General features: G+C 36.4%; 1 protein-coding gene across 1 annotated transcript in view; it reads right to left on the bottom strand.

Annotated features, from left to right (window-relative positions):
• The window catches only part of TBC1D32 (TBC1 domain family member 32), a 201,950-nt gene that overhangs the window by 74,118 nt on the left and 112,434 nt on the right, over nt 1-15,398 (bottom strand). The window contains exons 24-26 of the mRNA XM_081530498.1: nt 9,408-9,530; nt 7,533-7,641; nt 6,755-6,851 (exon numbers count right to left, since the gene is read on the bottom strand). Of these exons, the coding sequence (XP_081386624.1) occupies nt 6,755-6,851; nt 7,533-7,641; nt 9,408-9,530 (329 nt within the window). The remainder of the gene's footprint in view (nt 1-6,754; nt 6,852-7,532; nt 7,642-9,407; nt 9,531-15,398) is intronic.

Raw genomic sequence — 15,398 nt, 5'->3', positions numbered from 1 at the left:
AAAAACAACATACTCTCTACTTTGAAGATACCAGCCCCAACAAAGTAAATGTATTTCTGAGTGATTTCTTGATAAAGATAGAAATTCTACTACAGTAATAAGGTTGATAGGATATAGGCATGAATTAGATTGCTGATTTTTATAATTCAGCCTGAATAAACTTTATAAAATAAAAAATAAAGTGAATGGAAGATGCTAGAAAGGGAAGTAAGAAGAGCTTATTTCTCATTTTATTAAGTTATGTCTTTCCAATGACTAGAGTATGCTAGCCAACTCAAGCCATTTTTATTTCTCAGTATGGAAGTTATGAATTTCCCTTTCTCCTAAAATAAAGAAGTCCCCGTCCTGAACACACCAAAATGGAACGCTGAAGAGCACACTCACTGATTAGTGATGTAATAACTCCTGGGAAATCTAATTTTAGCTTAGGAAAGCAAAAACAAAACAGATTGTTGTCTCAGTCTTTCTGTTTCATATAGGAAAGGAATTATGAGTTAATCTCTAGCAGTTCACTGACATGCTAACTGGCACTCAGTTTTAACCACTGTGCAACTCTTTCTCCAACTCCCCTTCCCTCTTTCTTATCTTCTACACAGGAATGATAAGTTACTGTACTAACACATTTCTTCCTACTTTTCTCAACTCTCAGATAACAGAGAGATGATATTTTGGAAGAAAAATTTTCACATGTTGATTTATGATTATCCACCTTTGACTGTGTGGATCACAATAAACTGTGGAAAAATCTGAAAGAGATGGGAATACCAGACCATCTGACCTGTCTCTTGAGAAACCTGTATGCAGGTGAGGAAGCAACAGTTAGAACTGGACATGGAACAACAGACTGGTTCCAAATCGGGAAAGGAGTACGTCAAGGCTGTATATTGTCACCCTGCTTATTTAACTTATATGCAGAGTATATCATGAGAAACGCTGGGCTGGAAGAAACACAAGCTGGAATCAAGATTGCCGGGAGAAATATCAATAACCTCAGACATGCAGATGACACCACCCTTATGGCAGAAACTGAAGAAGAACTAAAGAGCCTCTTGATGAAAGCGAAAGAGGAGAGTGAAAAAGTTGGCTTAAAGCTCAATGTTCAGAAAACTAAGATCATGGCATCTGGTCCCATCACTTCATGGGAAATAGATGGGGAAACAGTGGAAACAGTGTCAGACTTTATTTTTTGGGGCTCCAAAATCATTGCTGATGGTGATTGCAGCCATGAAATTAAAAGATGCTTACTCCTTGGAAGGAAGGTTATGGCCAACCTAGATAGCATATTTAAAAGCAGAGACATTACTTTGCCAACAAAAGTCCGTCTAGTCAAGGCTATGGTTTTTCCAGTGGTCATGTATGGATGAGAGAGTCGGACGGTGAAGAAAGCTGAGCGCCGCAGAATTGATGCTTTTGAACTGTGGTGTTGGAGAAGACTCTTGAGAGTCCCTTGGACTGCAAGGAGATCCAATCAATCCATCCTAAAAGAGATCAATCCTGAGTGTTCATTGGAAGGACTGATGTTGAAGCTGAAACTCCAATACTTTGGCCACCTCATGCAAAGAGTTGACTCATTGGAAAAGACTCTAATGCTGGGTAGGATTGGGGGCAAGAGGAGAAGGGGATGACAGAGGATGAGATGGTTGGATGGCATCACCAACTCAATGGACATGGGTTTGGGTAGACTCCGGGAGTTTGTGATGGACAGAGAGGCCTGGCGTGCTGCAATTCATGGAGTCGCAAAGAGTCGGACACGACTGAGTGACTGACTGAACTGAACTGAACATATGTGACATATGTACATGAATAATACTCATCAGTTTTTTTAAAGGCTTTTACATTTTAATATGGTGACCCTAAAAATGTGTACAAAGAAAAATAACTGAATCTAATGGCGCCTCAAGATTCTTATTTACAGATGAAAATAAATCGTCTAATAGCTAACACCAATGCCAAGGAACTAACAAGAGGCAATTTAACAGATGAGGAAATGCTAACTGTAGCAAGGAGGATAAATCTAAAAGTTGGGAGACAAATGAGCTGAATGTCAGCATGTGCACACAACTAAAGTGATTTTTTTCCACAACAATGAAATGATATCTCAAAATACTGCAGTGCAAATGACTAAAATAACACCTATCAGAATCAGTGAATCATTACCTCCAAAATGAAAAAGCAAAATGGCAAGCATATGAACTCTTGCCTGTAAAACAGCTATTTGTATCTTAAAGTATTACTAGCTTAAACAGCTTAAATGCATAATTACTAGCTTAAATGCATAATTTATGTTCAACTTATTGAACAGTGTTTAATGAGGAACATTACTTTCAATTTAGTTTTGTATCTGCTTGAAATATGTCTGGTTCCATTATTCTCACAGAGGTTACAGGGACATCATCACTATACTCTTTTAGGTACTATGGAAATTTGGACATGCTTCTGATTTCCTCTCCCATTTTCTGCTGTTCTTCTATACATCAGAAATATCAGAATGACATAAGTGTGATTCATACTTGATTCAGAATGTATCTATGTAAAATCCCTTCCTGTGGTACCTCCTGGGCTATCCACTGACTAGCTAGATTATTCTGTCCTGCTTAACAGAATCACAGTAATGTCAGGACCACCATTAGTAGGAAGTATTAAGTATTGCTGTAAAATTGAGAATAATGTCTTATTCAAACACTTATTTCTAGGCATTAACAGAAAGGTAACTAGAAGTTGCTGCCCAGTATGGTGGGAAAATATGAAATTAAATAAACAGACCTTAAATTGTATTAAACTAAAATAGGACATGTGACAGAAATTGGGCCTTGTAGATTATAGGGAAGTCATTGCTGCTGCTGCTGCCGCTGCTAAGTCACTTCAGTCGTTCATGTCCGACTCTGTGCGACCCCACAGACGGCAGCCCACCAGGTTCCACCGTCCCTGGGATTCTCCAGGCAAGAACACTGGAGTGGGTTGCCATTTCCTTCTCCAATGCATGAACGGGAAAAGTGAAAGTGAATTCGCTCAGTAGTGTCTGACTCTTAGTGACCCCACGGACTGTAGCCTACCAGGCTCCTCCGTCCATGGGATTTTCCAGGCAAGAGTACTGGAGTGGGGTGCCATCGCCTTCTCTGAGGGAAGTCATTAGAGGGTTTCAATTAGAGGAGTAAAAATAATCCAACCCACATTTCAATAGCATTACTCTTGCTGCTGTGTTAACAAACTGAACAGGTTACTGTAACAGTACAGTGAGAGATGGGAGTGAGTAGTGGATGAGTGAAAAGTGGTTTTGTATGAGGTATAGAGAATCAAGAGCATTTGTGACAGAAATGGCTCAGCCAGTAAAGAGTCTGCTTTCAATGTGGGAGACCTGAGTTTGATCCCTGGGTCAGGAAGATCCCCTGCGGAAGGAAATGGCAACTCATTCCAGCATTCTTGCCTGGAAAATCCCATGGATGGAGGATCCTGGAGGGCTACAGTCCATGGAGTTGCAAAGAGTCAGACACAACTGAGTGATTTCACTGACTCAAGATGCGGGTTATGAAGAGAAAAAGAGTCAAAAAAAGTCTTCAACTTTATTGCCTAAAGAAATGGAAGCACAAAGTTGTCATTTCTAAAATGAGGAAATGTACCAAAGGAACAGATTTTGAAAGAGTATCAGAAGTTTATCTCAGAGTTGTTCAGTTTTATATATTTACTAACCACCCTAGCAAAGGCATCAACTAAACAGATATGAGTACAGAGTCAAGTAGAGATACAGGTTAAAGATATAAATCTGTGTATGTTGGATGGTATTTTAGTCATAAGACTAGATGAAATCCCCAAAAGAACATGCACACACACACAAAAAAGACAACTGAGAACTGAGGTGTACTCCAAAGTTTAAAGTTTGGAGAGACCTGAAAGATCCAACAAAGATGAAGAATTTGCCAGAAATTCAAGGGGGTGGGGGAATAATCAAATAATGTACTTTCTGAAAGCCAAATAAGAAAATGTTTCAAAAAGCAGAGGCATCAAACATGTTAAGTGAGAATGCTAAAGTGTAACAGGATGAGTACTAAGATCTGACCCATTGATTTAACCCTGGTAGAATGGCAGGGGTGAAAGCCTGATTAGCTCTCAAGTGGATTCAAGAGAACACGGAAAGAGAAGAATTACAATACTAAGACTAGTCAATTCCTTGAAGGAATTTTGCAGTAGGAGGACAGAAATGGAATTGTAGAGAGGGGAACGCAAGTTCAAAAGAAGATATCTTATATATGGAAAAATTAATAGCATGCTTGATGGCTTATGGAAAAGCTACAGTGGAGAGCTCTACCAAGCTCCCATCCCCTAACCCCATAATCCCATGAAAAAATAATAAGGAAAATGGGAGAACTGTTAGAAGCAATATCTTTGCTGAGAAAGAGGATGGAATGTATCGCACAACTGAAGAAGTTGGCCTTTTTAAGTAATATTTGCAGTTTCATTCATAAAATTGGTACAGATACAGCTGAGTCAGCCAATATGTATCAAGAGTATATGGAAGCTGATAGCTTCTATTTCCTCAGTTTGGAAAAAAAAAAAAGGAAAACAGTTATCTGACAGGAAAGATTGGGAAGAGGTGAGGAAGGGTTGATTAATGAGAAGATTTGAAAATAAGGCATCTAGGAGACTAGGAGAGTAAATGGAACTCACTGTGTGCTGCGTGGAAGCACTGTGGGCTCACGTGAGGTTAATAAGCATTCTGCAAGTTATCTTCTGGGCCGGACAGAGAAGCTATTATTATTCCCTTTTCTAAATCACTTACAAGAGTAGAACAGGGAATAAAGTTATACTACTCTGAGCTTCTCAGGGAACTATCAATTTAATCTTATTTTCTGATTTGTCTGCCTTGGTCAGTTTCAAATAAAGCATATTTTTGGTCAAAACTACTTTGAAGAAACAAATTACCTAATATGGCAGTCACAAAATAAGATTGATAATGAGCAAATTTGTTGTTCAAAAGAAAAGATATATTTGTTTCCAAGTGAAACTTAGCAAAGACAGCAATGTTATTTCGAGACAAGGAAAAGGGTTGAAGGGTTAAGGCAGGGAGAACAGACCATGTCTTAACACCTCATCTTATCTCCAGGGCTTAGTGAAGTAACTGATAATCAGAACTCACAAAACATGTTGAATAAAGGAATGAGTAATGAATAAATAATAAAATCTAAAGAAAGAATGTCAGAATATTTAAGACTGGCTAAAAGACTGAAAGTAGCATAGAAAAACATAAGAGTAAAAGATTGGGTTCACTGAGAGATGCAAGTCAGTGTGAAGAGTCCAAAACGATATTCTTTCAAGGGTCTCTTCTTAAAAAATACTTAATATTAATCCCACATCTCTGAATTAGGTCAAATAGAAAAACACACAGGCAAAATTGTAAAAGACAATATTAAAAGTTTTAAAAATTCCTTCATGTTCTCTTTCCCTAACCTCTAGATAAAGAGAAAAAAAAAACAGAATTTTTGCCTCTGTGCAACTGTGAGACACATAGTGTATATGTTAAACACTGGATAGAAATAAAAATGTTTATCAGTTGATGGCCTCTATTAATTGATTTAAGGTAAGTAAACATAGGGAAAGGTAAATGGCTTTATGAAAGAAGAAAAATGTCTTACTTGTCAATAGTAACTGTGGAATCTAACCTAGTGAAATCAATTATACACATTATTTTTTTCCAATGAAAGTTTGATGGTAATGCAAAGAAGATCATGTTGATAACAAGAGTTAACTTTTCAAATTAATGGTTTAATATTTTCATATCTCATCTTAGAATTCTCAAGTCTAAAAACTGCTTGATTTTTTTATTGCTCTTATGATAAGGTCTAAATACCTGAAATTCAGGTACCTAGGCCTTATGATTAAACTTGGCTTACCTGTCTAAGTGAGACACTGGTCACTGGTCACTCTTGTCCTCACATATCATATTTCACACATCCTTGAACTACTTATAGTTCTTAATTCAATTTGCTCCTTTTAGTCTCACTGCTGGTTCCTGTCAAAAATGCTCTTTTAACACCCAGAAAATACCTACTTCGTGTCTTATATTATTCACTCACTCACTGTCTTACATTAAACTTAATGTCTTCATTATTACTCACTCACTCACTCACTCACTCACTGTCTTACATTAAACTTACTGTTCTTTGGAAGAGCATCTGCTTTATGAACTTTCCTAGCAGGCTACACATTTTCTATTTAGTTCCTATCACACTGTAATACCATACAATTGTCTAATTACTTGACTGTGTTCTCTAAAAGGTCATAAATAGCTGACATTTAAAATTTTTTTATTTTACTATATTTATACAGCATTTATATTTCAAGTCTTGAGCACATAGGACTTACATGTGGCACACAAGTATTAAAAAATATTAATCTGTTGAATAAAGTTCTGAGGAGGGCATGGCAACCCACTCCAGTATTCTTGCTTGGAGAATGCCTGTGGACAGAGAAGCCTGGAGGGCTACTTCTACATATCTAGAATTAATTCATCAAAAATCACTAATTCCCTTTTTAAAACAAACAAAAAAAGGTTCTGATAAGAATTATTCAGCATCATATAAATATTAGTTTAGTAAAGAATATGTGAAAAAGGAAAACTTACAAAGGAATAGACATAAATCTATCCACATGTAGAAACTGAAAGAAAAATAGTATTAATCTGCTTTCAAATTACTTTATATCTTTTTTTCAAAGTATAAAAAAAGCACTAAAACATGGCACTTGATGATAAATACTTTACCTTGTTTTAGATCAGTACTTCTTGTAACACAGTCTGACAAATAGCAGTTTGGTAAAGGGTATGATGAAAACATTGGCCAAGGATATGGTTCATCACCCTAAAAAAGAAGCAAGACAGATGACTTTAGGAAGTAGTTTAATATCAAATTTTAAGACTTTTTGAAGTGACATTTAAATTGGCTTTTGTTTCATAAATTCTAGAGTTGTAACATAACTAACCAAAAGCTACCTTATATTATAATTCAATATTCTAATGGATACTAACTAAAATGAAATATAGAAACATTAAATACTGAAGACAAATATGATAACTCTATAAACAGATTGCTCACAAAGCTACTTCTCTTGCTCTGTAATCATTTCGACCTCACCATTCTTAGTGTAAAGAGTCAAAACAAATGCACTTAGTAACAACAACAACAACAACAACAACAAAAACCCTTCCAGAGAAAATCAAACCCTATGGATACTGATGAAAAAAGAGGTACTCAATATTGCCAATGAAATTCAACAAAATTAGTCATCTAATAAAAATTAAGTATCATGAAGGAGAAAGATTTTAAAAGTGAAAAAAATTCAAAGACACACAAGGAAAATGACAAGTTTTTAATAAAATAACATCCTACTCTGCAACATAAACTATCACTCATGACATCTTGTCATGAAGAATACTATTTTCATTAGGAACTGTTTACTTGTATCCTAACTGTCATTTGAGTTGGCTACCTTGCTTCAAAACACACTCGGAAAACATTCTCCCCTCCATTTACTCCACTTACCTTCTCCAGTAACCTTGGAGGCAAAATTCGTTCCATTGGCCCACCAATAAGATTTATTCTAACAAGAACATGATTTCTCTCTACTGATAAGCTATCAATTATAAAATCCCTGAAAAATAAACATACCAATTGTTACTGCCTTAATTAAATATGATTTAATTTTAAGATCATGTCAGTGCAACGTATAAGGAAAAAAGCAATACAGTTTCTATAGAAAGGGGAGAGATAAATTCATTTCTATCTTACAGCCTTCCAACCTAAGGAGCAAAGAATTGGAGATATAATTGATATAATGAAATGAATGATATGAAGAATATTTTCTTGACAAATGCTACATGTCAAAAAGAAATTAGATGAAGACAGGCATTACTTCCACAACAACTTTACATTTTTAGTCAATGTTCCCTTCAGTTCTAGTTGTTGTTATTCAGTTGCTAAGTCATGTTTGACTTTTCGTGTCCCCATGGACTGTCGCACCCCAGGCTCCTCTGTCCTCCACTAAGTTCCAAAGTTTACTCAAGTTCATGTCCATCGAGTCAGTGATGATATCTAACCATCTCATTCTCTGCTGTTCCCTTCTCCCTTTGCCTTCAATCTTTCCTAGCATCAGGGTCTTTTCCAGTGAGTCAGATCTTCGCATCAAGTGGCCAAAGTATTGGAGCTTCAGCTTCAGCATCAGTCTTTTCAATGAATATTCAGGTTGATTTCCTTTAGGATTGACTGGTTTGATCTCCCTGTAGTCCAAAGGACTCTCAAGAATCTTCTCTAGCACCACAGTTCAAAAGCATCAATTCTAAAGCATCAATTCTTTGGCATTCAAACTTTGTTATGGTCCAACTCTCACATCTGTACGTGACTGCAGAAAAAACTATAGCTTTGACTGTACAGACCTTTGCTGGCAAAGTGATGTCTTTGCTTTCTAATATACCACTTAGGATTCTCACAGCTTTCCTTCCAAGGAGCAAGCGTCTTTGAATTTCATGACTGCAGTCACTGTTCATGGTGATTTTGGAGTCCAAGAAGAGAAAACCTAGCATTGCTTTCACTTTTTCCCCTTCTTTTTGCAATGAAGTGATGGGACAGGATGCCATGATCTTAGTTTTTTGAATGCTGGGTTCCAAACCAGCTTTTCATTCTCCTCTTTCACCATCATCAAGAGGCTCTTTAGTGTCTCTTTGCTTTCTTCCATAAGTTCTTGGCCAATTATCCTATTTCAAATTCTAAACTTTGCATCCTCCACACTTCCTGCAGCAATTAATACTATCCTCTATATCAAACCTAGAGTATTCAGCAATATAGCCTGATCTATACTATTTTTCCAAGGCCTAGCTAGGGTGGAGGAACACTTTTTTTTAAATTACGGACACAAAAATAATGCCAGCTAATGAATGTGTATCCAGCATATGTCAACTGATTCAAGGTAATGTCAAGTATGACATTTTAGTAGAAAATAGTTTTCAAGATATTACCATAACATCGTTTCATAATAATCAGAATTTACGACTGTGAACTAACATAATTAAGAAAATGAAGTAAAAATTGCCTCTACAAGAGACACAAAAATCAGACATTTTGTTTAATGGGTCATCTTTCTCATGCAATCTGAATTTAAAGATGACACAACTTAATAAAGTCAGTACTTCACTAAAACATAAAAACTAAACAGAAACTCAGAAAGTAGTACTCTGCAACCCATTTCCAAAAACGTCATTCACAATCTTTTTAACTGACATTTATGCTTCAATTGCTTTTTACTCTTATTTAAATCTACTGAATTCAGATAATGGAAAACATTAAATAAACTGTACCAAAATTACTGTCTTAACAGAATATCTGTAAAGAAAGCTATTAGTCTGTCTTAGTATTTTTTTTTACCTGTGACTTTCAGAGGTTTCTAAGGTATTTTCTTCTTGAGCATTTAGTAACATTTCAGATACTTGATACTGAGCCTCCAATAGAAGAAGAGTGTCTAGATCACAGCATACCACACTTAACAACCTATATAAAAAGGAACAATAAAAATGGATATTCTAAAATACATTCTAAAAGTTTAGAGAGTCTCTTGGTGTCTCAAATATCTATACATGGAAGCACAAATTTTGTAAGTAAAATTAGGCAGTTATTTCACATATATTTTAAATAACTGACTTCAAAAGATTTTCTTATTGAAATACTATTTAAAGACCATGGGTAATTTCTAATCTATGTTAAAAATTGATTTAAATCTAGGAATCTTCTCAACTAATAATTTAAAAATTAAGGGGTCTTCCCTGGTGGCTCAGCAGTAAGGAATCCACCCTGCCAATGCAAAAGACATGACTCAAGCCCTAACCTAGGAAGATTTAACATGCCGTGGAGCAACTAAGCCCATACACCACAACTACTGAGCCTGTGGGCTATAACTACTGAAGCCCACTCACTCTAGAGCCCATGTTCCACAACAAGAGAAGCCACCACAAGGAGAAGCCCATGCACAGCAACTAGAGACCAGCCCGCATTTGCTGCAACTAGAGAAAAGCCCAAGCAGCAACGAAGACCCAGCACAGCCATAAATAAACAAATAAATAAAATTATTAAAAAAGAGAGCGCTCTTAAAAAAATAGGGAACATTAGCAAATCTATAAAAACTACAGATTGCCGTCACTTTACACCAAATTAAATATAGAAGGAATGACAGAATTTGTTTGCTACCAATCCAGGAAATGTTCACCAGGTGAAATGTCAATGGCTAACTTTATAATGGTCAGATAGAGCTGAAAACACGTAAACACACTGATCTATCTTAACATCACTAAACATAGAAATCACGTGGCTCCTATTGTGATGCAAGAGGATGTATAGTGCACCATCTATGAAATATTCTTGCCAAGAAAACTGAACATGAAACTAACCAATCCAAGATATCTCATTATCAGTTTATAGGAAATACAAGGTTCAGAGAAATATGTAAAAAGACACCCAAGGGAGAAAGAGTCAACCCCAAAGCTAGAATTTGGTGACTTCTGCACATTATGTATTTCTTCAGGAAAAAAAGGAAAAAAAGAAAAAAAGAAGGTTAATTTAAAAAAGAGGGGGTAAAGGAAGTAATAAATTAACAGAAAAATAAAACAAATGTGAAGATTCTGTCTTGACTCATGATTCAACCAAAAACTGTAAAAGTGTATTTTTGAGTTACAAAGGAATTGTCTCCAAGGTATGTTAAGTAAAAAAGCAGAGGCACAAAATGTGTACAGTGATAGCATTTGAACAAAAATGGAGAAACATTTAAATATACATGTAAATACATGTTTGTTTTTACATAGAATTTCTCTCCAAGAACAGAATGAAACTGGCAAGAACTGTTAGATGGGGTGGGGGTGTAATCTGACAGACTAAGGGAATATTTCTCACAGTACATCTTTTATAGTTTTTCAATTTTGGTGCAATCACATGCTTTACCTATTTGATAGCATCTGCAGAAAAATATCTCATTGATGCATTTAAGAGCAATTTAATATCACTCCCCAGAACCTAGTGAAAATGACCAAATGCATATAAAACTAAGAAAAAATCTACTATCATCAATTTAGATAAATGTTCCATATTTAGTTTATAAAAGTAAAAATATTTGCTAGATAAAACAAACAAACAAAAAAACTACTTAGACTTCTAGTTTAAAGATGGTAGTATAAATTGGTATCTCCCTTCTCTAAGTCTAAAAATAACCCCAAGAATTGAGAAGGAAAGAAAAGATTATAAAAATATTAAGCTACAAAATGAGCTGAAGGACAGTCAAGGGCAGTCAAACTTGGGCAAAGATGACTATGGAGGAAAGAAACTAAGAAAGGACATCAAGGCTGCCAATGAAAAAAAAAGGATTAATTTCCCCCCAAAATTCATAAAAATATTTGAAAAAATGAGTATACTCAGATGAAAAACCTAATCCTCTGTTTGCAACAATGGAAACAAAATACATGAGATAGAAGCAGGAAAATCTCTTGTCCTATTATGGTTCCTATAATAAAAGGAACAGGTAGAACATGGAGTCACAGAGAAATCAATTATTAGTTATTGGTTATAGGTTACAGAGAAATTATTAATGGCTAAAACTGACTACCCTCCATATTGAGATTGGCAGGGACAACACAAAAACATACACAAATCCCAAAACTTGGGCCCACAGAAAGAGTTCAACTAATTGGGAACATGACCGTAATTTCTCTTCAACACAAGCTTCCTATAATAGCTGGTGAAAAAACTCACATCCCTCCAAAAAGAAATATCACAGGATGCATCCAAAGGTGCTCCAAGAAAAAGGACGAAATAACAGGATAAGCAGATAGCAAACACAATCACACACATACATATACATACCGAGAGCTGTTATTATAACTTGAAAACTATGACAAAATAATTGTGATTTTTAAGTTAAATAAAATGTATCAGATCAATAGGCTGTATAACTTACAGAATATTATACATCAATTGTCTCTTTATTTAAAACACTTAATATAAAGCAATAGTGTCCAACAAGTTCTTTGCACAAAGTAGAGCTGTATAAGCACAGGGAAGAAGCAGCAACACAACCAGAAAAAATAAAACATGAACTGGCAGAGCTAAGGAAAGAAGCAGAAGAAATGAAAGTGTCATAGGAATTAAAGCACAACTACAAATTGTGCTATTTGTAGTTACTAAGCTATTACACTTAGAGAAAGAAAGACCATTGGGGTATCCAGGAAGAGTCACTAACAGAGGCGGGGTTGGGGGCAGGGAATCAAGCTGTTCTCAGACATATCCATAGCAACATTCAACACCAGCAGGACAATGAAAACATACTGGGAGGAGATCTAAAATCAGATATTAACACACATTACAAAACTGTGATCATTTTTAACCTGTAGTAATGACATGAATAAAAAAAAGAAAACACAAACATGCAAATATATAGAGGAATTTAAAATATGTCAGGAGCAGATAGAATTTCCTAATAGACTGAATATTTGGAGCAAAAATAAGAAAAATACTAAGGATAACTCTAGATGTTTTGTTAGAAAAATAAGAATCAAGTTGTCGGAAACTAAGTAACAAGGCTTTCAGCTATAAAGATTTAGGGTGCATGTACTAACCTTTCTACTTTCTTCAGGCTACTAAATCAGTGAACAGGTAGTGAAAATAACTTCAGCATCCTCTAGTTTATGATTTGAAAGGAGGAGACCATAGAATCTAGATGAACAATGAGATGATCCAAGGTGAATTAGAATATCTGTGAAAGCAAATGCATGCCTGGACTGAATTCTCATTAGAGAATGAGTAAATAGAAACTTTAATAAATGAGGTAAGACTTTTAAAATCTTACAAATACTAGGAATAATGGAGAGTTTCACAAATTTGATCCAGCAGTAAATTAAAGGAACAGCATACTGTGATCAAATACAGTTCATTCCAGGAAGAAAAGAATAGCTTAATGTTAAAACATCTCCTGAGGTAATTCATGGCATCCATCTGACCAGATGCCTAAAAGCTACTTGATTTAAGATTCAACATTCACAGTCTAGTCCATATTTTCCAAAAAATGTTAAGTAAATTTAAAAAAAGGTTACTTGTTTAAGAAGACAAATTCATTTCAGTGCAAGAGCTGAAAGTATAAAGGGGAAAAGCATTTCCACTGAGGTAATGAGAAAAGCAAAACTGTCCATTATTTAGCATTGTTTTAGAAGTTTAAGCCAATGCAAAAGAGATGAGAAAAAGAATGTTACCTGAAAAGAAATAATGCTGTTCATTATCAGATGATGATAAAACTGTTTATTTGGAAACTATTCATCCCCATGACATAAAATTCAATTTACTTGATTTTAAGAAATACTGGCTGAATACCTACTAAGTGCCTACTACTGCTTTAAGTGCTGAAGATACCTCACTGATCACAAATCGACAAAAATCCCAGTCCTTATAGAATGCCAAAATACTAGAAGAGGGGTACAAGGAACAACTAAAGCAGGGAAACGAATAAGGAGTTGTAACAAGAGAGCAGTGGGGATGGGTCACTGTACCCAATTTTAAATAAAGTAGTTAGGAAAGGCCTCATGAAGAAGGTGACGCTGGGTAAAGACCTAAAAGAAATAAAGAAACAACCCATGGAGCTCTCTGAGGGAAAAATGCTCTAAGACAGCAAATAGCTTGAGCTAGCGACTAAAGGTGAGAGCGCACCTACCTGTTTGAAGAACAGGAAAGGAGTCAATGTGGCGCTAGTGGTAAAGAATCTGCCTGCCGAAGCAGGAGATGCGAGAGACAGGAGTTCAACCCCTGGGTCGGGAAGATCCCCCGGAGGAGGAAGTGGCACCCCACTCCAGGGGTTCTTTCCTGGAAAATTTCATGGGCAGAGAAGCCTGGCCGGCTATAGTCCATGGGCCACAAAGTGTCGGAAATGACTGAGCAACGGAGCACAAGGAAGCCAATGTAGCTGAAGTGGAATAAGCAAAGGAGAAGTATTTGGAGATGAGGTTAGAGTAAAATTAGGGGTCAAGATCATACAGAACTCTAAGGTCACTGTAGGAAGTCTGCACCTTACTTTGGTGACACATAAATTCCACTGAAGTCTGGTCTCATCCTGATAATATGAAGAACTTGGTAAGTACAGAATTGAGATTACTTGATTTGTGTTTTACTGGGATCACTCTGACTGCTGCGTACAGAACAGGCCAAAATTAGGCAGGGACAGAAGCAGAGATACCAGTGTAGAAAAAGATATAGTGATAATTTAGATAAGGCAGTAGCTTAAAACAGGGTATTGTCAGTAGAGGATCTGTTTATTAGAAAAAAATGGCTCTGTGGCAGGTAGATGCTTAGGGTAGTCCTCACGATCCCACCCTCCTGGTACCTATGTCTTTGTGTGATTCTCTTCTCTAGAATGAACGCAGGATCTGTGTCTTGCTTCTAGTCAGAGTAGTTAAAGGTGACAGGACAGATGGAATTACCTGAATGTGAGACGTACATAAGACTATGCCATTCTTGGTGGAGTGTCTCTTTCTTCTGTTGGCTTTGAAGAAGCAAGCAGCTAGGTTGGGGAAAACCAAGTGACAAGGAAGAACTGACAGCACACTTCAACTGGCAAGCTGCAAGGGCTTCTAGCCTCTAAGCAGCAAGAAACAAGACCCTCTGTGCTAAAGTCATGAGGAACTGCATTCTGTTGTTTGAAGCTCAATTAGGAAACGGTCTGTTTCTAAACAGACCGTTTCCTAATTGAGCTTCAAATGAGATCACAGCCCCATCTGACACCTTGATTGCAGCCTTGTGAGACTATGCAAAAGGATCTAGCTACAGTGTATCTTGACAGAAACTGAGATAAATGTGTGTTACTTTAAGCTACAAAGTTTCTGGTTAGAGTTCAACAAAATGCCTCCACTAACAAGCTAAAAGCATTTAAAACAGAATAATTAAACTAATTAATAATTTGTACATCTATACAATCTCAGACATTTATCAGATGCTTGGGCTTCCCTGGTCGCTCAGCTGGTAAAGAATTCTGCCTGCAATGAGGGAGACCTGGGTTCAATCCCTGGGTTGGGAAGATCCCCTGGAGAAGGGAACGGTTAACCACTCCAGTATTCTGGCCGAGAGAATTCCAAGGACTGTATAGTCCATGGGGTTTCAAAGAGTCAGACACGACTGAGCGACTTTCCCTACCAGTTCTAGATTTATGTGACATATTTAGTCTCACAGTAATTCCGAGGAAGGTATAGTTACTGTCTCCATTTCACATACGAGGAAATGGAAGCATCGAGAGTTACTAATCTTGCCTAAAATCACTCTGGCAATGTTGTTCCAGAGTCCCTGCTCTTAAATGACTGGGAGATACTGCCATGCACTGTAGTATATACTAAGGAACAT

This window comes from Giraffa tippelskirchi, chromosome 9 (assembly GCF_054371585.1).
Source record: "Giraffa tippelskirchi isolate mGirTip1 chromosome 9, T2T-mGirTip1v1.2.pri, whole genome shotgun sequence".
In the NCBI taxonomy this organism is placed as follows: domain Eukaryota; kingdom Metazoa; phylum Chordata; class Mammalia; order Artiodactyla; family Giraffidae; genus Giraffa; species Giraffa tippelskirchi.
Note: the sequence above shows the minus strand (reverse complement) of the source record. Positions and strands in the feature narration are given on the sequence as shown.